We start from the raw sequence: 24,129 nt of genomic DNA on the forward strand, positions 1-24,129 counted from the left end.
TGTATTATACAGCTACAGTAATTAAAACAGTATGGTGGTGACATAACAGCAGACAAAATAGACCACGTAGCAGAACTGAGAGCCCCAAAATAAACTGATTACATGGTCAATTAATATTTGACAGGAGAACCAAGTATACTAAAAGGAGATTTAAATGACAGTCATTTCAATAAATGGTGCTGGGGAAATTGAATATTTGCATGTAAAAGAATGAAACTGGACCCTATGTTACACCACTCACAAAAATTAACTCAAAATGGATTAAATACTTAAATGTAAGGCCTGACACCATAAAACTCCTGGAAGAAAACAGAAAAAAAGCTTTTTGTCATGGGTCTCGGTACTGATTATTTGGAAATCATACCTACAGCACAGCAACAAAGTTAAAAATAAACAAATGGCACCACATAAAACTAAAAAGCTTCTACACAGCAGAAGAAACCATCAACAAAATGAGAAAACCTGCAGAATGGAAAAAAATTTGCAAATTATATATATAATAAAAATAATATCCAAAAGATATAAAGAACTCCTACAAATCAATATGAAAAATAATAATAATCCTATTTAAAAATGGGCAAAGGACCTGAATAGACATTTTTTCCAAAGAAAATATATGACTGGCCAAGATACATGAAGAGAGGTTCAACATTACTAGTCATCAGGGAAATTCTAATGAAAACCACATTAAGATATCACCTAATGCCTGTTAGAATGGCCATGGTCAAAAAGACAAGAGATAAATGCTGGGGTTGATGTAGAGAAATAGGAACCCTTGCGCACTGTTGCTGAGATTGTAAATTGGTATAGCCACTATGGAAAATACAATATATGGAAGTTTCTCAAAAAGTTAAAATGGAAGTACTGTAAGATCCAGCAATTCCACTTCTGGGAATATATCCAAAGGAAACAAACACACTAACTCAAAAAGATATCTGCACCCCCACAGTCATAGCAGCATTATTTATAATAGCCCAACTACAACTGAAGTACCCATTAATGGGCAAATGAGTTAAGTTGTGGTATATATGCTATGGAATATTATTCATCCAAAAAAATTCAAAAAAGGAAATCCTACCATTTCCAACAACATGGATAGACCTTGATGGCATTATGCTAAGTGAAATAAATCAGACAGAGAGACAAATGCTGTATGATCTCATTTACATGTGGAATCTAAAACACTCACAGAAAAAGAAATCAAATTTGTGGTTACCAGAGACAGGTGTTGGGGAGAGGGGGAAATGGAGAAAAGTGGTGGAAAGGTACAAACTTCCAATTATAAGACTGAAAAGTACTAAGAATGTAAAGTGTAACATGATGAGTATAGTTAAAACTGCTGTATGGCTACATTCCTTTTGATTTCAAAATATCTTTGTGAAACTGGGTTTTAGGAGATCCTTCCAATAAAAACAAAAAGCTTTTGTGAAAATCGGCACAGAACAGGAAATGGGGGTAGCATGGCTGAATTCCGAAGTTTGAGAAGCTGTATAGTATCCAACAAGGAGCATGAATTCCATTAGTAAGTATTTGTGGCTAGAAAAATGTTTTTTCTTCTAAAGCAAAACCAAAAACTGCTATATGATATACAGGAAAGTTGTTAGAGTAAATCCTAAGAATTCTCATCACAAAGTGAATTTTTTTCTTTTAATTGTATCTACAGGAGATGACAGATGTTAACTAAATGACAGTATTAATCATTTCATAATATTTAAACCCTTTCATGATAAAAACAACAAACTCAGAATGGAAAAAATTACATTAACATAATAAAGGCCATTTATGAATACCCACAACTAACATCAAACTCAATGATGAAAAACTGAAAGCTTTTCCTCTAAGAAAAGAAACAAGGCAAGCATGCCTGCTCTTACCATTTCTATTCAACATAGTACTGGATGTCCTAGCTAGAGCAATTAGGCAAAAAATAAATAAATGGCATCCAAACTGGAATGGGAAGAAGTAAAATCATCTTTGTTCACAGATGACATAATTTTATATATTAAAACACCCCAAAATATTCCACATGAGTTGTAGTAGAACTTATAAAAGAATTCAGCGAAGTTGTAGAACACAAAATCAACATGCAAAAATGAGCTGTATTTCTATACACCCACAATAAACAATACAAAACAGGAATTACAAAAACAGTCCCATTTACAATAGCATTATAAAGCTTAAAATACTTCAGAATAAACTTTACCAAGATGGCAAAAAATCTGTACATTGTACTACAAAACAATGCTGCCAAGAAAATTTTTTAAATGAAAATAAATGGAAAAACATCGTGTTCATGGATTGGAAGACTTAATATTGTTAAGATGTCCATACTATCCAACACACTCCATATCAGATTTCAGAGAAAAATAAAAAAATCCATATGAAACCTCAAGGGACCAAAAATAACCAAGACAAATTTGAAAAAGAATAAAGTTGGAGGACTCACACTACTTGATTTTTAAATACATTAAATAGCTACAGTAACCATAACAGTATGGCATTGGAATAAAGACAGACAAATAGATCAGTGATTTTCAACTTTTTTCACTTCCTGGCATAAAGTAATTACTAAAATTCTACAGCATACAATGTGTGTGTGTGTGCGCACGTGTGCGTATGTGTGTATACATATACTTTTGGTGGGGGGGAAATCTGACCAAAAAAATTGGTATAATTTTGATCCATTCACACTGGACAGCTATTATTGTATTGGTTGTTGACATTTTTTTCGTTGACAATCTAAGGGAATAAGAAGTCATTGCCCCTGAATAAATAGTCAGGTTATCTCATGTTTTAAAAATTCTTGCAGCACACTGGTTGAAAATGCCTGCAATAGATCAATGAAACAGAATATAGAGCCCAGTAGTAAACCCTCACATATATGGTCAAATGAATTTTGACAAGGGTGCCAAGATCACTCAAAGGGTAAAGATGGTCTTTTCAACAAATGGCACTGGAAAAACTGGATATCCACATACAAAAGAATGAAGTTAGACCCTTTTCTAACATCATATACAAAAATTAACTCAAAATGGATCAAAGACTTAAATGTAAGACCCAAAACTATAAACTCTTAGAAGAAAACAGAGCAAAATCTACACGACAAGAGATTTAGCAATGATTTCTTGGATATCCTACCAAAGGCATGGGCAACAACAAAAAAATGAACAACAGACAAATTGGACTTCATTCAAATTTTAAAATTTTGTGTATCAAAAGACACTACCAACAGAATAAAAGGCAACCCTTTTTACTCTGAATGAGAAAAATATTTGCAAATCATATACCTGATAAAAAATAATATCTAAAATATATAAAAAACTCCTAAAACTCAACAGAAAAATCACCTGATTAACAAATGGACAAAGAACTTACACATTTCTCCAAAGATATACAAATGGCCAATAAGTACATGAAAAGATGCTCAACATCACCAATCATCAGAGAAATGCAAATCAAAACTACAATGAGATATCATCTCACACTAATCAGGATGGCTACTATTAAAAATAATATTAACTGTTGGCCAGGATATTGAAAACTTGGCACCCTAGTTGGTGGGATATAAAATGGTGCAACCACCATGAAAAACAGTGTGGAGGGTCCACAGGAAATTAAAAATAGAACTGCCATATGATCCCACAATCCCACTTCTAGGTATACATCCAAAAGAACTGAAAGCAAGTCACTTTGTAAAAAAGTTTGGCAGTTTCTCACAAAACTAAACATAACCTTACTATACATTCTAGCAACCACACTTCTTGGTATTGACCCAAATAGACTGAAAATTTATGTTGGGGGAGAAGGGTATAAGGGGACTAAATGGTAATGGAAAAAATACAATAAAAATAAATTATAAAAAAAATGTTTAAAAGGAAACTTATGTGTACACAAAAACTTGTACATGGATGTTTAGAACAGTTTTATTCATAACAACCAAATCTGAAAGCAACTGAGATATCTTTTAGCAGGTGAATAATAAATAAACTATGGATATCCAGATAATAGAATATTATCTAGCACTAAAAACAAAATGAGCTACCAAGCCATCAAAAGACATGGAGAAACCTTATGTAGTACTATAATGGTGGATACACATCCTAATACATTTTCCAAAAACAACAGAATTTACAATACTTACAGTGAACCCTAATGTAAACTATGGACTGTGGATGTCAATGTAGGTTCATTTATTATAACAAATGCACAACGGTGGGATGTTAACAGTGGAGGAGGGTAGTGGCAGTAGGTAGATGGGAAATTTCTGTATTGTCCAGTCAATTTTTCTGTGAACCGAAAAGTGCTCTTAAAAACAAAGTCTGTTAAAACACAACAAAAATAAAAGAGCCCTGGTCCAGTATGCAAGTGGTTAGGAAGTCGTCATTCCCATCTCTACCAAAAGAAAAACAAGCTAAATAAATTGAAAATCAGTATCTTGTCTTACATCCATCAAAGAACTGAAATCAAGGGCAAACTACAGCCCCCAAAACCATGGAGACAGACAAGCAAATATAGAGAATCACAGCTTACTGGAGCAGCATTCCAGAAGCAGACACCATCACAGGAGCCAGCACTAGGATAGGAAAATCTAAATGGTAACTAACAATTTGCTAGAGGCTCAGGGTGGAATTTGCTAGAGGCTCATTTTGAAATGTAAAAGCTCCAGGTAAACTCTTAGAGGGGGTCCCTACACTTTTTTGAGTTCTACCTCCAAGAACTATACAGGGTTCCCACAGTTGAGAGAAAACTCTTGTCCTGTTTCTGGCAGGAGGAGGAGAAAAGAAGCCATTGTGAAATAAGCCCAGAGCATTCTGTTAATATATCTGCCCCCAAAGAAACTGTTTTACCAGAGCCTAGCCGATTGGAGTTATAGCAGAGACTAAGTGACCCAGGGAAAGAGACAAATACCCAACTCTAGCCCCCTTCTAGCCTTCCTGTCTCACCTAAGAAAAAAACTGAGGAACCCTAGTGAAGCTTAGAGCCCAAGGGGAAGACTGAGACCCAAAAATGGAATTACAGAACATCTCCCCTCCACCAACATTTTACCACATGAACTGGGCTCCTCATACTAACAAGGGACTATAAGTGAAACAGCACATAACAGACCTTATTTAAGAGGTCCTTGGAGGAACCCATATACAACAAAGGAGACACAAATAAGGTCATGAGGGCAAATTTCAGTCTCTGGCAACTACAGGTTCAACAAACAGTAAAAACAACCTCACCTCTAGCCAGGTAAAGATAAAACTTCACACTAAAGGCCGACTTACTTCAGTACTTTTCATATTCATTCAGTACATGTCTGACTTTCAAAAAATTACAAGACATACTAAAGACAAAAACAAACAAATGAAAACAGTTTGGATTTCCAGCCAAGATGACACTGTGCCTCCTCGCACAACCAAGATAGGGACAACAACAATTTAAAAACAGAATAACAACCACAACTGACAGAAAATTGAACTGTATGGAAGTCGGACAACCAAGGAGTTAAAATAGACACTTCATCCAGACTGGTAGGAGGGGCGGAATTGGGCAGCCGGGTGGAGAGGGGTTGAGGCATAAAGAGTAGTGCGACTGAGCATGTAAGGTATGCCAGGTGCACAAGACCACAGCCGGCGGACCCTGGGTGCCCAAGCGGCAGTTGGCAGACCCTGGCCTCAGGGTGGCAACCAGCAGACTCAGCAAGGTGGCGCTTGTGAAGCAAGGCACTGTGTACAACCCAGGGTCCCAGCACCTGGAAATAGATCCTCAGGGCACTGATTGAAAACACCTGTGGGGATTGAGGCATAGGGAGAGACTCCCAGCCTCACAGGAGAGTTCACTGGAGAGACCCATGGGATTCTAGAACGTGCACAAGCCTACCCACATGGGAATTAGCACCAGAAAGGCCCAGTTTGCTTGGGTGAAGCCGCAGAAGGGACTGAAGTCCGACGGAGAGTGGAGCAAGCGCCACTGTTCCCTCTCAGATCCTGCCCCCACATACAGTGTCACAACCTAGAAATGTGGGTTGCCCTGCCCTGGTGAACACCTAAGGCTCCGGCCCTCATACATAACAGACGTGACAAGACCAAAAAAAAAAAAAAGGTCCAAACTAAAGAACAGATCAAAGCTCCGCAGCAAATACAACTAAGTGACCAAGAGCTAGCCAACCTAGCAGATGCACAGTTCAAAGCACTGCTGATCAGGATGCTCACAGAACTGGTTGAATTTGGTCACAAATTAGATGAAAAAATGAAGGCTACACTAAGTGAAATGAAGATGCACAGGGAACCAACATTAATGGAAAGACAACTAGGGCTCAGATCAATGGAGTGGACCAGAAGGAAGAAAGAAACAACCAAACAAAAAAGAATAAAGTGACAAGAATTTAAAAAAATGAGGAGAGTCTTAGGAACCTCCAGGACATCTTTAAATGTTCCAACATCCAAATTATAGGGGTACCAGAAGGGGAAGAGCAACAAGTGGAAAAGTTATTTGAACAAATAATAAAGAACTTCCCCATTCTGGCAAAGGAAATAGACTTCCAGGAAGTCCAGGAAGCTCAGAGAGTCCCAAAGAAGTTGGACCCAAGGAGGAACACACCAAGGCACATCATAATTACATTAGCCAAGGTAAAAATGAAGGAGAGAATCCTAGAAGCAGCAAGAGATAAGGAGAAAGTCACCTACAAAGGAGTTCCCATCAGACCGTCGCCTGATTTCTCAAGAGACCTTGCAGGCAAGAAGGGGCTGGAAAGAAGTATTCCAAGTCATGAAAGGCAAGGACCTACATCCAAGATTGCTCTATTCAGCAAAGCTTTCATTTAGAACGGAAGGGCAGATAAAGTGCTTCTCAGATAAGGTCAAGTTGAAGGAGTTTATCATCACCAAGCCCTTATTTTATGAAATGTTAAAGGGACTTATCTAAGAAAAAGAAGATAAAAAACATGTACAGTAAAATGACAGCAAAATCACAATTATTAACAACCATGCCTAAAACAAAAACAAAAGCAAACTAAGCAAACAACTAGAACAGAAACAGAACCACAGAAATGGAGATCACATGGAGGGTTAGCAAGAGGGGAGTGGGAGGAGGAGAGAGGGGGAAAAGGTACAGAGAATAAGTAGCATACATGGTAGGTACAAAATAGACAGGGGGAAGGCAAGAGTAGTATGGGAAATGTAAAAGCTAAAGAATTTATGACACATGGACATGAACTAAAGGAGGGGAATGTGGGTGGGAGAGGGTGTGTAGGGTGGAGGGGAATGAAGGGGGGTAATGGGACAACTGTAATAGCATAATTAATAAAACATATTAAAAAAACAGTTTGAAGAGAAAGCAAGAACCAGACTGAAATATGGCAGAGATGTTGGAGTTTCAGTTTGGAAATATGAAAACATTCTGATGATGAATGGTAATAATGGTTACAGAACAATGTGAACGTACTTAATGCCACTTAAAATGGTTAAAATGGTAAATTTTATATTATGTGTATTTCACCACAATTCAAAAAAAAATCAAGAGTGAAAAAAAGGATGCCAAACTATAAAAAGACATGGAGAAAACGTAAATGCATATTGTTAAGTGAAAGAAGCCATTCCAGAATGGCTACATTCGATATGATTCTAACTATAGCACATTCTAGAAAAGGCAAAACTATAAAGACAGTAAAAATATCGGTGGTTTCCAGGTTTTCAGAGGAAGGGAGGGAGAGATGAATAGGTGGAACAAAGAGAATTTTTAGGATAGTGGAACTACTCTGTATGGTACTGTCATATATATGTCATTATACATTTGTCAAAACCCAGGGAATGTACAGAAAGAACCCAAATATAAGCTATGAACTTTAATTAATAAAAATGTGTCAATGTCGGCTTACAAATTATAATAAATGTACCACACAAACAAGGAAAATAGGGGAGGGAGAGAGGGTATATGGGAATTCTGTACTTTCTGCTCCATATTTCTGTAGACATAAATTGTTCCAAAGTCCTGACCTGTGTAGCTCAGTGAGTTGAGTTTTATCCCACAAAGCAAAAGGTTGCTGGTTTGATTCCCGATCAGGACACAAAACTGGGTTGCAGGCCTGAACAGGGTTGGGGCACGTGCAAGAAGCAATCTATTGATGTTTCCCTCACACATCAATGTTTGTCTCCTTCTCTTACTCCCTCCCTTCCCTCTCACTAAAAATAAATGAAATCTGTTTAAAAATCTTTTTAAAAAAAAATTTTTTTAAAAAATTGCTTCAAAAAGAGTTGACTAATTTTTTTTAAATAGGCACTGAGACAGAAGACCAACGAAGAAATATAAAGCAACATTCATATATTACTTAAACTATTCCAGGGCATAAATAAAAATGTTCCCAATATCTTGTATGAAGGCAGCATAATACTGATGTCAAATTTGACAATGATAGGTCAAGAAAACAATTAAAAAATTATCATTTCTAAAGCATCTCCAAATAAAATCCAGCAGTTCCTTAAGAGAAGAATACACTATGATTAATAGTTTTTAGCCTAGGAGCCCAGGAAAAGATTAAGAATAAAGTATGTGTTAATGGGTCAAAAAAGATCAGAATTGTGCAGTGTAAATAAACTTGGTGATGGGGAACCGAAAGGTGAAGGCACTCAGGCCTTTTTCCTCTCTTTCTAAGCAATGATAACCTGCTGATGGGAGGAGGATCTGAACATTGGGTAAGGGCTAGAGAATAACAGTGAAGATGGGAAAGCTAAGGGGGAGACATAAAAAGATTTCCCAACACTGTTGATGACCCTCCCCACCACCCTGACCCGTTTGGTTCAGTCGGTTGGGCGTCACCCTGCAAAGTGAAGGGTCATTGGTTTCACTGCAGTCAAGGCACATGCCTGGTTTGCCAGCTGGGTCCTGGTTGGGGCATGTGCAAGAGACAACAGGATCAATGTTTCTCTCCCTCCCTTCCCCTCTCTCTAGAAATAAATAAATAAAATCTTGAAAAAAAAAGGTCAGAGACCAAGAATTTCTAGTGATTGATACCACTCCGCAGAACTGAATTATTTTCCCTAACACAGCTCAGAAATTTAGGTTTGAAATGATTCACGTTGAATGGTCTGCAGGACCAGCATATAAGACCAACACAGCAAAGGCTCTGAATTTTCACTTTCCTGAACTCTTAAAAAGACATGGTTGTAAGTGTGGTCACATTTCACTTTGAATTTAAACAGTTCCCTGCCTTAGCTCAATTTCACTACCAGAACTACAAAAGCAATCACTACTGTATACAACATCACTACAACATCCTCATTATGAATCAGATACTACAATTTTGTCATTTAACTTGAACTAAACTGAAAGAAATTATTAATGTTTCCTATTATTTGGTCTCATCCTTTAAATATAGTGCATTAAGTACTACACAACAAACTCATCTTCAAAAAATTTTATGGTTCAGAAATTTCTAGCAAGAAACATTAAAGTTTCTCCCTTATACATTTTGCAACTTATTCCAGTAAGTTTTAATGTATCAGTGAACTAAACAAAAAAATCATAATACTCTTCATATTATTTTAAAACTATCTTTAACATAGCACACCATTTACACCTTCATATTTTGAGGTAAATAAAAGAATATTGGATTTTTCTTTTAAAAAAGAAACCCCCTGGGGGAAAAACACTCTGGGCTCAAAGAAGCAAAAATTTTTTTATTATACTTAGATAAGTCCTTGTTAAACAGGATAATTTTTCCATATCTCATGTAAAAGTGTTAAAAGTGATTTAACTAAAACATTCCCCTTTAGGCTTAAAGATATAAATTAAATTTAATTAAATGAAGTCTTAAAACATAAAAGTTAGAATTTGTCCACAAGTGTGGCTTTAATTACGGTCTATGTGTATGGAGACAACTCACAACTTCAAATCTCCAGCTCAGACCCCTCCTCTGCTCTCCAAACCCAAACTGATAACCTTAACAACCCATCCCAACTCATCCCATCACCAACCCCCATGGCCACCACCCACACCATATACCTGGCCATATCTCAATATCCAGTACAACCACTGATCCAATAACCTAACACCTGGATACCTTCTTGCCCTTATGTTCCACATCTAATCCATTATTAGTGTAATAATAATGTAAAATTACTGTATTAAGTGTGGTGATTTTACCTCTTAAATGTCTATTGAATCAGTCTATTTTCTGTACCCACCAATAATTCCCTATTCCAAAATAGCAGCATCTTTTTCCTGGCAATACTGAAACCTCTCCTAATTAGCATCCCGGATCTATTATTGCTACCGTCCACCCCACCCTGCTGTTAAAGCTGTTTTCCACTCTGCTACAAAGTGATCTATCTAAAACACAAACATTATCATATATGGCCCCCTTGTTTAAAACATTTTCATTGACTTCCCAAACCTCCAAGGATTGGGAAAACCTGCACATAGCACACAAGCTTCAACTGAAGTCTGTGCTCAGCCCACATTGGCCTTCAGTTCCCTGAAAAATACCATGCTTCCTCTAACCAACGGTACCTTTACCTGTGCTTTCTCCTCAACTACAAGGCTCTTTCCCTTACCTTTCCTAGCTAACCTTAATCTGACTTCAGATCTCAGCTCTACCACATAACTTCCCAAGGGAAGCTTTCTCCAGCTTCACTGACAAAATCAGATTCCCTTACTGTATGCTTTTGAAACATGTTAACACATATCAGTTTTATTTATGGCACCACCTACATTTTTTCTGCCTTTCTCCCTAGACTAAACACTCAAAAATCAGACATAAAAAATGTTTGGGTTGGTGCTCTCCCTCCCAAGAGCACGCCCATGCCTTTCTTCCCCCCTCACGCCTGCATCTCCTAAACTCGAAGGATCCCCACAATTCTTGCAAATAAGGGAGCAATAGGCAGCAGCAGGCGCCGACCTGGGTAACCCCCTTAAACCTGTCTCCAAGTGCCCCTTTCCAGTGAGCCAAAGGAGCCCCGCTTAGGCTCTCTTCAGTTGCTTCTATCCTAAGCCCTTTCTTGTTTCACCATCCCCAGCTTTAATAAACATACTAAAAAAAAAAAAAAAAAAAGTTGGGTTCACCAAGGGTCATTTGCATCCAGTACAAATGCACAGCCGGTGGTGAATGCTCAACAATAATATGCTCAATGAATTAGAGTTCCACTGGAATATATACCAGGCAAAATAACTATTAATATTCTTTAATGATCAATAGTTCATAGCATCACTGACCAACAGAATTTTCTGTAATGACGGAGGGATTCTATATCTGCATTGTCCAGGACGGTAGCCACTAGTCAAGTGTGGCTACTGAGCACTTGGCAAGTGATTAGTGCAACAGAGGCACGGAATTTTTTAATTTATTTACTTCTAATGCTACTGACTACTGGATTGAACAGCACAAGTCTATAGAGCTTTTTCTGTCTTTTCAGTTGTACTTTTTTTGTTTTACTCTTCAGTTTACATGTTGCCTAAGGGCAGCCCTAGCCAATAAACCCTAGGCTTCTTTTAGTCCTCACAATGTACACTGTACAGCATAGAAACTTAATAAATGATAGCTTGCTATCTGAGTCTCTTTTTTTTCTCGCCGAAAAGCAATTCATTAAATGCAATTATTTTCAAATTGATCTTAGGGAGGCAACCATAAAATCAGCTCTTTCTCCATTGTGGCGCTTTATAGTTTTCCAGACTGGACTTGTGGCAAAAACCACCTGCACTTATAAGCTCCTCCTACTCACTGGGAGCCCCTTTACTGCTACAAAGAGGGTCCAGATAAACACAATCCGCGAGGAGCCGCTAGAGACTAATTACTCAACGCCAGTGTACGTAACCCACACTACTCCCGCAGGGCAGTCCCGCACTCAGGCGAACTAATCTAATTGTCTTCCCAACACGATAGTCCCTGGGCAACCACCCTCACCACTCCGACACCGCCCTTTCCACCTACTCCGAAGCACGATAGAACCCACCTCCTCCCAAAAGCTTTTCTTAACTATACAAGCTGGTAATACTGGCTCCTCTGAACACCTGGTGTTATTCAAAAGGCCCGGGACCCACCGAAGGGCAGAAACGTTTGGTCTCTGCCAAAAAGAACGAGAGGTTGTACTCAGCCAGAAACTAAGAGCCGAGAGAGCCCTTACAAGCCTTTTAAAAGCGCGCTTATTCTATGTCAGAAACGGTGACAGGCAGAGAGCAGGAGGGAGCACGGTCAGAGCACCAGCGGAGCGCTCACGATCGACCCGTCACCCCTCCCCGTCGGCGGCCCACACCTCCTCCCGGCCTGGCCCACCTTATCCGGGCCGGCTGGCTCGATCTCGGAGTAGCGGTGCTTGGGCAGCGACGTTGGAGGCAAGGTCCCGCCGGGGTGCGCCTGCAGCCAGGCTTTGGCCTCCTCATCCTCCTCGTCGTCGTCGGTACTTTCCAGAGGCTGGCTCTCATAGTTAAAGTCCGCGTCCAGTTCCCGCCTTTCCTCTACCTCCTCGTCCTCCACCGTTACCACTTCATCCTCATCCAAGTTCTCCGGCTTCTCCACCTCTTCCTTCTCCTCCTGTACCTCCTCCTCCTGTACCTCCTCCTCCTCTCCCGCCTCCTCCTCCTCCTCCTCCTCCTCGAGCTCTCCAGGCCAAGGCAGGTCTTCAGGCTCCATGTTGGTGTCACGCTCTCCGAGGTTGAGGAGGAGGAGATGGGAGGGGGGAGGGAGAGGAGGGGAAGACAACTGACTGGCGGTTGCGGCCTCACGCAGGCGCAGAGACCGCCACCACCTTGAGTCCCGCGCCGCCTAGCGCGGACGGGGCGGGGCCGGGAGAGGGCGCGCGTTGCTAAGGACGCCCCGCGGGGGCGGGCGGGAAGGCTGGAGAAGGGGGCGGGGTTGGTGACGCCACTGCCTCGTCCTCGTCACCGGCTGGTATCTTGCTCACAGAAGTGTAAGCTCACAATAAACTCAGACTAGGCTCCTCTCACGGGATGGGGGAACTTAGTACTCGGATGGGCAGTGCCAAGGCTGAATTTTGCCCCTGCATGGAGGGGAGAGCATAGACTAGGACAAAATTATGACAAACTTGCAAATGATAAATTTTTAAAAGTTGAGTGCCAAAGGTGTGACAAACTGTAAGAGGTGACACGTTCAGGGCACTTGAACCTTAAGGGTAGTATAGGAGTTAAGAAAGGAATGGGCGCTGGTATCAGAGAAATGGGGAGTTTGAATTCTGACGTCACCCCTTGCAAGTGGTGTGACTGAGCCTCTATCAAACGAGGATAATGGCCCATTGAATAGGATAGTTATGATAATCAAAGGAATTAACCAATTTGAAGGACTTAGTAGTAGGTATTATTCATTGACTATTAGGCAGTAACTCATTAAATGCTTGCAGTTCTTGAGACATATTATCATTTTATATTTGAAAAATCTAAGGGTCAGAAAATAACTTGCCCAAAGCCTCTTACCTAGAAGGTGGCTGGCTGAGTCAGTGCCATCCCAGGTCTTCCGTAAGTCCAGTAATTGCCCTGGCCCAGACCTATCAGCTAGTGAAGGAGAAAAGAGCAAATATTTATTCAGAGAGTACTTAAGTTCTGGGGTTAGTCAATGACTTTGAAATGCTTTAGAAAAAAAGATTTCCTGATCATGACAGGAACCCCTATAAAATGAATGGCAAATTAAAGAATCTTTAGATGCTTTGCTATTACTAAGGACATGGGCATAACTAACACAGAATCAGCAAATATTCTTCATGGTATTACCCACAATAGCAGAGGTAAATTGTCAATGATACTGGACCAATATCGACAGGGTAATTTTAGGGGTATTTCCAAAAATGTGTTTCCTTTCCACCAAAGACTCAATCCTGGCAAAACTGTAAAAGTAGAACTCGGACTGGGGCCCAAGGCCTCTCAGGACTGTAGCATCCAGCAAACTCAAGAACAAATATCGGAGACTTTCAGGGTATCAAAGATGTTACTTTATTGGCCAAGTTTAACCTGCGCAGGGGCGAACTCTCAAAGTGTCCAGCGACACAGTGCCCACAAGGAGCTGCAAACGAGAGCCGCGCCGAGCGCTTACAACTACATTCTTATATATGGGCGGGCAAGCAAGCGTTATACAGAAGCAGACGTGGCAGTTAGTAATTCACTTACAAAGACCGCGCGCGGGAATTTCAAACCAAGCATTCTTTCATAAGGCAGGATGTTTGTTCATTAACCTAGTAATCTCCTGGCTCTAGCTAGCTAGTTTTCTATTTTCTCATTAAAAACTACAAAGCACTGCTTATCTAGCCTACCTAGGGGAGAGCGTCTGCTAGACACAGGATGTTTGCTTTAACTGTACTTTGTCTCTTTTATCATTTCTTTTTAGCTACAATGTGGTTCTTGTCTATTAAGGTTAAATTTAGTTCTTAATTTCCTTGTTCCCAACAAGGACCCCTTCTCACACCTCTCATACCTCACACCTCTCAGGGCCCCTTCTCATACCTCTCGATGGACAACAAGTACCACTGACCCTTGAGCAATGTGGGTTTGAACTGTGCAGGTCCACTTACATGCTGATTTTTTTTCAACAAATTCTGTATATGTATTTTCCTTGTAATTTTCTTAACAATTTCTTTTCTGTAGCTTACTTTAGTATAGGTGTATGGCATATAATACATATAACATACAAAATATGTGTTAATCCTGTTTATATTATTGGTAAGGCTTCTGGTCAACAGTAGGTTATTAGTAGTTAAGTTTTGCGGAAGTCAAAAGTTATACACAGATTTTCAGTCATGCAGGGTGGGAAGTGGGGACTTCTGCTCTTTGCCTAATGGTTGAACTTCGAAACCTAATTAGCCCTGCCTGGTGTGGCTCAGTGGATTGAATACTGGCCTGGGAACCAAAGGGTTGCAGGTTTGATTCCCAAGTAGAGCACATGTATGGGTTGTCAGCCAGGTCCCCAGTTGGGGGTACATGAGAGGCAACCACACATTAATGTTTCTCTCTGTCTTTGTCTCCCTCCTTTCCCCTCTCTCTAGAAATAAATAAGTAAAATCTTTTAAAAAATAATTAAGACTTCCTTATTCTTAAGAGACAACTTTTTGCTCTCCGCACCATATGTCTAATGTGCCACAGACCTGAAAGGCTACTCGGTTTGGACCTGCCCACTCATGGGGCAAAGAAAATTGACCCAAGGGAAGGAAAGACATTGAAGCTAGAAAAGAAAACCAAAAGAGAATTGACAAAATCAGAGAAGATAATGGTGATTCAGGTGAAGGGATCACCTCAATCAAGCAGGATAAGTGTGGGGATTTCTCATATAGCAGAGGAAAGACAGGTGCCAAAAAAGATCCTTTACTCAGGTAAGTGGATTGTTACTCAGGTAACAAGTTGCTTTAATTCATTTCCTGTTTTTTTTATTCATGTTAATTGAAGTGTGGTCCACAGACCACCTTCATCATAATTACCTGAGGTGTGTGTTTTATGAAGAATCCCAGCTCTCTTGCCCAGAGAACAAGATTTAGGAAGTCTGGGTTGGCTCTGAGGATCTGATCTTTAAGGCCATACCACCCCCAAGTAATGCGGATGCACAGTAATGGTTGAGAACCACTGCTTTCTTTTCCCTGTCAAACATCAAGGACAATACATTTCCTCCTCACCTACTCCAGAATTCTCTCTCTCCCTGCCACCTAGCAGCCAGAGCATGGACATGTGATCTAGATTCACACATTCGTATGCTGCCATCTGTGACTTTGACTCTTAAGGGGGAAAACAGGAGAAGTTCAGAACTTTGCTTCTCAAAGTATATTCTGGATACCAATAGCATCACCCCAGATCTTGTTAGAAGTGCAGAACCTTAGGCACCACCCAGACTTACCTAATCTGCATTTTAACAAGATCCCCAGGTGACTCATAGACACATTGAAGTTTGAAAAGAACTGGCTTAGAACCCATTCATAGTGATGGAATTTAGAGTTCAACAGTAGCAACAGCCAGTGGAACAAGCAGAAATATCCTCACTAACTGGTTCTTACGGCATGACTTTTGTCATGGGTCCTACTCCCCAGCTCTCCTTGGTTCTTGCCTTTCTTGGTCAGCTGTTCACAGTTAGTGCATTGTAACAAGCAATCACAAAATCTCAGTGACCTAATTTTAAACAAATACTATTTCCTGTTTTTTCACTAGCTGGTTGACTGAGGATATCTGTTTCAAGTACAGTGTGTGAGTTGGCTGGTGTGACTTGACTCCACCCTGTCTTTCATTACTCTGGGGCCAGCAGGTGACCCAAAGAATGTTCCAACCATGACAGAGGAAGCTCCAGAGGAAGTAGAAACACAAATGCACTTCCTCCTACAATTCATTGGCCAAAGCAAATCACATGGGCCACTCAGCCATAAAAAAAAGAATGAAATCTGTAAGATCATGGATTTCTAGAGGGTATAATACAATACCCTCTAGAAAAAAGTCAGTCAGAGAAAGACAAATACCCTATGATTTCACTTATATGTGGAATCTCAAGAACAAAATAAATGAATAAACAACATTGAAACAGACTCACAGATACAGAAAGTGTAGGATAGTTGCCAGAGGGGAGGAGGTTTCGGGGACTGGGTGAAAAAGCTGAAGAGATTAAGAAGTACAGATTGGTAGTTACAAATTAGTAACAGGGATATAAAGTACAATAGGGAATATAGTCAATAATATAATAACTATGTTTGGTGCTAGATAAGTAGAAATATCAGGGTGAAGACTTCATAAAGTATATGACTGTCTAACCACTATGCTGTACACCTGAAACTACCGTAACACAAAACAATATTGAATGTAAACTATAATTGAAAAAAAGATTAAAAAAATAAGACATGATTTAATCCTTTTCTGATTGAGAAGTTAAAAAGAAATTTACATGAGCCAATCCAACATCGTATTTCTCTCATGGCGGTTAACAGAAGAAAGGGAATAAATGTACTGAATGATAAGACCAATATAGTATACCACCCCTTTTCCAAGCCTGGTTTCCAGCTTTCCCACTGGTTCTAGGAGTCCTACAGTATCCGTCTAGTACAATATTGTTGAAACTAGCCAGTGTCAGCTTCTGTTGACTGAAACCCAAAACACACACTGATCCACGGGAGGAGGTCTAAGCCAGAGGGAGGAAAGGCGTAGCCCTGGGATGCAGCTGTTGGACCTGGAGAAGAAGCACTCAGAGACTAAGGGCACAAAACGGTTGATGGCACAAATGGGTGAATGGAGAAACAGGAGGGTTTTGACAGGAGGCCCAAATATTGAAGTGTAAAAGGCCCCAGGTGTGGCTGTGAGAGTGAGTTCCTGAAACAGGTTTCCCCACATGGTTATTAAAAACTCCTAGGATGGTGGGAGCATTTGAGATCTTGCTCCCCTACATGTCTCATTAGTTTGGCTCAAATAATCTCATAAAAATTGGTGGGGGTGGGTGGACCTAGGATGGAGACAGGTGCTGAATTAGGGAGAAGGTGGGTCAGATGCCACCTTCTCCCCCCACACTACCCAGGTAAGTAACATGGAGTGCCACATGGTCATCAAAGGGACAGGAGGGAAGGAAAGACTAAGGTTTTTTTGAGTGCCAGTCACCATGAGGAGTATTTTACAATAATTGACTCCTCTGATCTTCATAACAATTTGGCAAAGCATTTTACAGACGAAGAAACCAATGCTTGGAGAAGTTAAAGTAATTTGTCCAATGTAACCCAGGCAATAAGAGGGGGTACACCACAGCTTCAAGCCCAGTCTGTCTGGTTATACAGCCTATGCTGCTTCCCATCAAACCACACAGTGGAGAAGCTTCCAGTGGGGCAGTGGGAGCAGGCACAGCCCAAGTCCTAGCCCCGCTGTATGTGGAACATGAGAAACTGTCAACCTCCATGCTGCAAGGACAGCTGTGTCCTCAGGAGCAAACTGGGTTCAGTTAAGGGCAGGATGAGGCAGGAGGCAACAGAGCAGCGAAGGTGGTCTACAACTCTGGACAGGTTTGGAGGAAAGAGGTCAGCAGTGAAGGACAAGCCAAAGAACACTTGCAAAATTGTTTAAACGAAACCCCTGCAGTGAGAGGAAATGGGAAGAGCCTGCAGTTTTTGGACATGGTGGAAAATGAAACTTAGAGGTATGGAACTAGTTTCCATCATAGATTATTCTCTATAGGGGAACAAGAATGCTGGTTAAATCATTAATCTGAGCATATTGTATCTCTATTCAAACCCCTCAAGGGCTTTCAGCCTCACTCAGAATGAAATCCAAAGTCCTAACCCAGGTCTGCCAGAGCCTAATCAGGGGTGTTCAAACTTTTGGCATCTCTGGGCCACACTGGAAGAAGAAGAGTTGTCTTGGGCTACACATTAAATACATTGCAACATGTAATCACAAAAAATCTCATAATGTTTTAAGTAAATTTACCACTTTGTGTTGGACTGTATTCATAGCCATCCTGAGCCGCACGTGGCCAGCAGGCTGCAGGTTGGACACCCCTGGCTGTGATCTGGCTCCTAACCAATGTCTCCACTTCTAAACTCCTGCCAATCACTCAAGCCACGCAGGCCACTTCATAGTTCCACAAGACACAAAGCCTCTCCCACTGTAGGGCCCTTGCACCTGCTGTTCCTACTGCGTGGAACACACTTCCACAGTCTCTGCTCACATTAGCAGAGAGGCCTTCTCTGATAACCTGATATACCCACACCCATACCAATGCTTTATTTTTCTTCTTACTACTTATTCCTACCCAACATTTATTTGTTTGCTTATTGTCTGTCTCCCCAACTAGAAGGCAAGCTCTGTGAGAGAAGGGACTTTGTCTTTCTGCATGCCACTGCATGCCTAGTGCCTGTGACTGTGTTGTGCATATAGGAAGGTGCTTGAAAAACATGGTGGAATGAAAGTTGGCTGGGCAAAAAATTCCAAATAGAGCTTCAGAATAAGTCTGGCTTCACTGGGGCAGATAAAGATGTCTGCCTACTGGGGAACCTTTCATTCCTTCTTCCAGCTGGCGGCTGGGGGCATTCATTGGACTGAAAGTGAAGTGGACTCCAGGTGCTTGAATTTGACCCTGCAGTTGAATCCTGGTGGTAAACTTTCCCTTAGGATGAGTCATTTCCACTGATGGCTAAGTTAATAGTTTCATTTTTATAATGCTTTATAATCAGAAAAATAAATTATAAAAGTTAATATGTAGTATAAGTAGGCAAAAATTTTGTTTTATATATGTATATGTGTCTGTATATAAATATATATACATATATATAAAATTTAGTATATGATAAGCCAGTGAGGACAACATGAAATATGCAATAAATTTCTATTCCTGTGAGTACAGAATTACTGTCTCAACTCACTGATCCCCTTAAGGCTTGCTACCACACTGCTGGTTCACAGCTGGATGCTGTTATCAGTAACTGGATACTTAAAAGTGCTGATAGCTGGGTCAGCTTTAGTGACGAGAAGTCATATTGTTGAGTTCATACACAGTATTCATCTCTGCCCCTAAGACCGCTTTGTTCAGGTACCGCTGTTTTCAAACACCCAGCATGCTTCCGGAGTGTGTTCTAGGCACTTGCTACCCAATTCCGTAGAACTTTGGTGTTTCTCCGCTGGGTTCCATGAGCTATTAGCTTCCTCTCCCCCAGTATTAACTGGAGTCTCACTGCCTAATCTTTACCTGATGATCAATTCCAAATACCCCATAATTCTTCAGGGGCCTTTTGCTTGGGACATACTCTCAGGTACCAATTTCTGTCCCAGTTGGTGTTCTTTGGTACTAAGCCATAGAAATTAATCTGGCCAACTTAATTTTAAAAAGAAATTATTTGGTAGACAGGGTATAAACGGTGACAGAAGGAGACTAGACTTTGGATGGTGAGCGCACCATACAATAGGCACATGATGTGCTTGTACAGTTGTGCTTGATGTAGAATTGTACACTTGAACCCTATATAACTTTATTGACCAATGTAACCCCAACAAATTCAATTAGAAATTAGATTTACTGGAGCCTGGACTGGTGTGGCTCAGTGAGTTGGGTGTTCTCCCACAAAGTGAAAGTTTTCCAGTTTGATTTCCTGTCAGGGCACAAGTCTGGGCCCTGGGCCCTGGGCCAGGCCAGGTCCCTGGTTGGGGGGTTAGGAGAGGCAACCAATGGATGTTTCTCTTACACATAAATATTTCTCTCCTTCACCCTCCCTTCTTCACTCTCTAAAAGTAAACTTAAAAAAATAAAATCTTTTTAAAAAATAAATAAATTTATTGGAAAAATATAGTCTAGCTCCATACTATGTGAACCAAAACTATCCAGTCAACTTATAGAATTGTGAAAAGTAATAAATTGTTGTTGTTGTTGTTTTAAGCCATTAAATTTAAATATCTATCTATCTATCTATCTATCTATTTATAGAGAGAAGGGAAGGGAGGGAGAAAGAGGGGGAGAAACATTGAGGTGAGAGAGAAACATCAGTTGGTAGCCTATGATAGGACCAAAGCCACAACCTAGGGATGTGCCCAGACCAGAAATCAAACCAGTGACCTTTCACTTTGTGGGATGATACCCAAACAACTGAGCCACACTGGTCAGTACTTAAGCCATTAAATTTTGTGGTGGCTTGTTATACAGCATCAGCTAACCAAAACATCCACTTTATATAGAATAGTAGAAGAACACTGACTTGTGTGGCTCAGTGGACTGAGTGCAGGCCAGTGAACCAAAAAGTCGCTGGTTTGATTCCCAGTCAGGGCACATGCCAGGGTTGTGTGCCAGGTTCCTACTTGGGGCATGTTAGAGGCAACCAATCCATGTATCTCTCACACATTGATGTTTCCCTCCCTCTCTTTCTCCCTCCTTTTCGCTCTCTCTAAAAGCAAATAAATAAGATCTTTTAAAAAATTACTCTACCTAATACATAGAAATAAACACAGGGAGGCTGCCAAAACAAGGAGACAAAGAAATATGGGCAAATGAAAGGACAGATCAAAACTCCAGAAAAAGAGCTAAAAGAAATGGAGATAAGCAACCTATCAGATGCAGAGTTCAAAACAGTGGTTATAAGGTTGCTCAAAGAACTTAGTGAGGACCTCAGCAGCATAAAAAAGACCCAGTCAGAAACAAAGGACACACTAATTGAAATAAAGAACAATTTACAGGGAAACAACAGTAGAGTGGATGAAGCCAAGAATCAAATAAAAAATTTGGAAACTAAGGAAGCAAAAAACAACCATGCAGAACAACAAGAAGAAAAAAAGAACCCCCCAAAATGAGGATACATACTTACTTGACAGGGGAGATACCATCATCGTGAAAGTGGTTTTTCCAGGGTGAGACTTATCCATTGCATCTGGATATGCTGATCCCTGCGATTTCTCCAAATGTGGGAAACTTGACTGCATAATTTGTGGTAGTGAGGGGCTGTATTCATGACCTCCCCTGGGGGAAAAATGGGGATAGTATAAACAGTTTCTAGGACAACTTCAAGCATTCCAATATCCACATCATAGGGGTGCCAGAAGGGGAAGAGAAAGAGCAAGAAATTGGAAATCTATTTGAAAGAATATGAAAGAAGACTTCCCTAATTTGGTGAAGGAAATAGACATGCAAGTCCAGGAAGTGCAGAGAGTCCCAAACAAGATGATCCCAAAGAGGCTCACTCTAAGACATATAATTTAAAAGCCAAAAGTTAAAAATAAAGAGGGAGTCTTAAAAGCAGCAAGAGAAAATTTAGTTACCAGATGGTTGCCCTATGGAAGTGGGAAGGAGGAGAATGGGTGAACAGGTGAGGGGATTAATAAGTACAAATAGGTAGTTACAGAATAGCCATGGGTGTGTAAAGTGGAGTATAGGAAATGCAGTAGCCAAAGAACTTATATACTTGACCAGGGATGTGAACAATGGTGGGGGATTGCCTGAGGAAGTAGGTGGTGCTGGATAGAGTGGGGCAGAGGGGGAAAATCCAGACAACTGTAATAGCATAATCAATAAAATATAATTAAAATAAAATAATTTTTGATCAACAATAAAAAAGTACTAGAAAAATTTCACCAGACAGCAACTCTTATCCAATTAACCTTTTCCCCCAAACCTGTTACCTATCCTTTCTTTTCCTCATAAAAAGGTTGGCTTGAAATGAGATTTTTTTTAAAGACTTTTATTTATTTATTTTTAGAAAGGGAAGGGAGGGAGAAAGATAGAGAGAGAGAAACATCAATGTGCAGTTGCTGGGGATCATGGCCTGCAACCCAGGCATGTGCCCTTACTGGGAATTGAACCTGTGACACTTTGGTTCACAGCCCGCGCTCAATCCACTGAGCTACGCCAGCCAGGGAAAATGAGATTTTAAGATGGTTTTTGAGACTACATTAACTGCTGTCTTCTCAGATTGCTGGCCATCTGAATAAAGCTCGTGTAAAAATTTAATCTTTATCTACTTATTGGTTCTGGTAGTGACCAGCAGCCTTTTCCAGTTTCAAGATCAGTAACAGCCTATCAGTTACCAGAAAATTTGTTGATTTTTCTCCAGTAAAGAGATCACGTTTGAATCAGCAGCTACAATTAAAATTACCATCTGAACAAACTTATGGTAATCCAATAAAATGATCTGAGACACACTTCAAACAGGTGAGTGAAATGGAGATGTGATAAGAATAATCACGTAAAAATATTTTGTCTTCAATGGCGCCTAGTCACTGAAATTTCCCCAAGGGATGTGGTATTGTCTTTATGGTTTTGGTAGGGAGGGAAAAATCTTAAGACCTTCCTTTGGTTCTTTCTACTATAATAGACTGGCTTCATGGGTCAGAGACCAATGCATTCTTTTCTACCAGTAGCTAAGTATCTCTACTCCCACTATAAACTCAAGAACTAAGAAAATGAACACAGGATGGATCTGAAGACACTTTGGGCCACTGTGAGAAGAATGGTGGCCTCCTAGCCCTCATAAGCCCCACCCTCACTGGTTGACTACAGTGGAATTCAAGTTCCTTAGGAAGTAACTTTGGCTAAGATTCAATAACTGATAATTCTTGAGAGATCTGGGTATTTTCCTTTCCCCAGATTCAGTTACCATGGTAAATAAGCATGAATCTTTCTGGGGAAGACTAGGAAAATGAATTACTGTATGTATCTAAGTTATCACAGGTCCTTTCTCAAGGGTTCTTGATCTCTCCTTCATTCAAGGGGTCCTGAGGGGTATTGAACTGACTCAGAAATGGAAAATGGCTAAGAGGCCATGAATTTTCATTGTGATGGCTTATGTCAAGACTCTTTGTACACTGAAACTTTTTTTTTCAGTTAAACAGTTTAAGTAGAACCTTAGTGGGCTGTCCGTTTTGGCTCTGAGCAGCCCATATTAGGCACTATCAAAGTTTCCTGTGGGTCAGACTATTCTGATTGCCATCTAGTCCTGCTGCCAATTACAGTAGCCATCCATGCCCACTTTTCTCTGTTGATTAAGTGCCACTCTATGGCCTCTGCCACTCTGGATGTGATTATCTCCATTGAAATTGAAGAATGCATTCCAGTAGCAGAATATCTAACCCCACCCCTGACCTACAGAGGACAGCTACTATGGTTCCTTTTAAAAATATGGGTCTCTCCTCACTAGTGTACTTTTCTATGCCATAATGAAGGGAAGGTTTTTTGAGCTTTCTTGAATGGTTTAATCAAGAAAGGGGTGGATGATAAATCCACTACAAAATACCAAAATCTTTGGATTTCTCTGTCATACCAAAGAGTTTCTGGTATCTCAACTTCATGTAGCATAAACCACACTGGATTTCAATCAATCAATCAAGCGGTTAGATCCTCTAAAATTAAATAAGTTTAGGCCAATGTAAAATTATGTCCTTAATCTCTTGAACTTCACGCTCACATATATTATCCATGTTTTGAAATAAATTAGCAAAATCTTGCAATTTTTTTAAGATTGGACTTCGTAATTTGTCCCCTGGGACATGGGACTGTGTGACTCCATTCACAAGTCTGTGTGTAATGAGAGGAGATAGAAGGGGTATGAATAGAACTGGCATTCACTTGTAAGTGATTATCCCAGGTGAGGTCATAGAAAAGGTGTCAACCAGGGCAGGAAAAGGCACACAGGCCAGAGGTGGGGAGGAGGCTCAGGGGGTTTGAAGTACTTGGCCAGATCCTCCCATTTACCTATTCCAATTCTCATGGTACCACCCTTTCCCAAT

At 40.4% G+C, this 24,129-nt stretch overlaps 1 protein-coding gene and 1 non-coding gene across 9 annotated transcripts in view; one reads left to right on the plus strand and one right to left on the minus strand.

The window, feature by feature from the left end:
- Window positions 1-12,607, minus strand: part of ALMS1 (ALMS1 centrosome and basal body associated protein) — a 171,750-nt gene extending 159,143 nt beyond the window's left edge. For all 8 annotated transcript variants that reach the window (XM_045827151.1, XM_045827157.1, XM_045827155.1 and 5 more), the window contains exon 1: window positions 12,251-12,607. In XM_045827151.1, the coding sequence (XP_045683107.1) occupies window positions 12,251-12,607 (357 nt within the window). The remainder of the gene's footprint in view (window positions 1-12,250) is intronic.
- Window positions 12,608-21,207: 8,600 nt separating this feature from the next.
- LOC123812304 lies at window positions 21,208-21,370 on the plus strand. The gene has a single exon (XR_006784579.1). It is a non-coding gene; the product is annotated as a U1 spliceosomal RNA (small nuclear RNA).
- Window positions 21,371-24,129: the final 2,759 nt, after the last annotated feature.

Source organism: Phyllostomus hastatus, unplaced genomic scaffold (genome assembly GCF_019186645.2).
Source record: "Phyllostomus hastatus isolate PE091 unplaced genomic scaffold, TTU_PhHast_1.1 phas_scaffold_78, whole genome shotgun sequence".
Taxonomy (NCBI): Eukaryota; Metazoa; Chordata; class Mammalia; order Chiroptera; family Phyllostomidae; genus Phyllostomus; species Phyllostomus hastatus.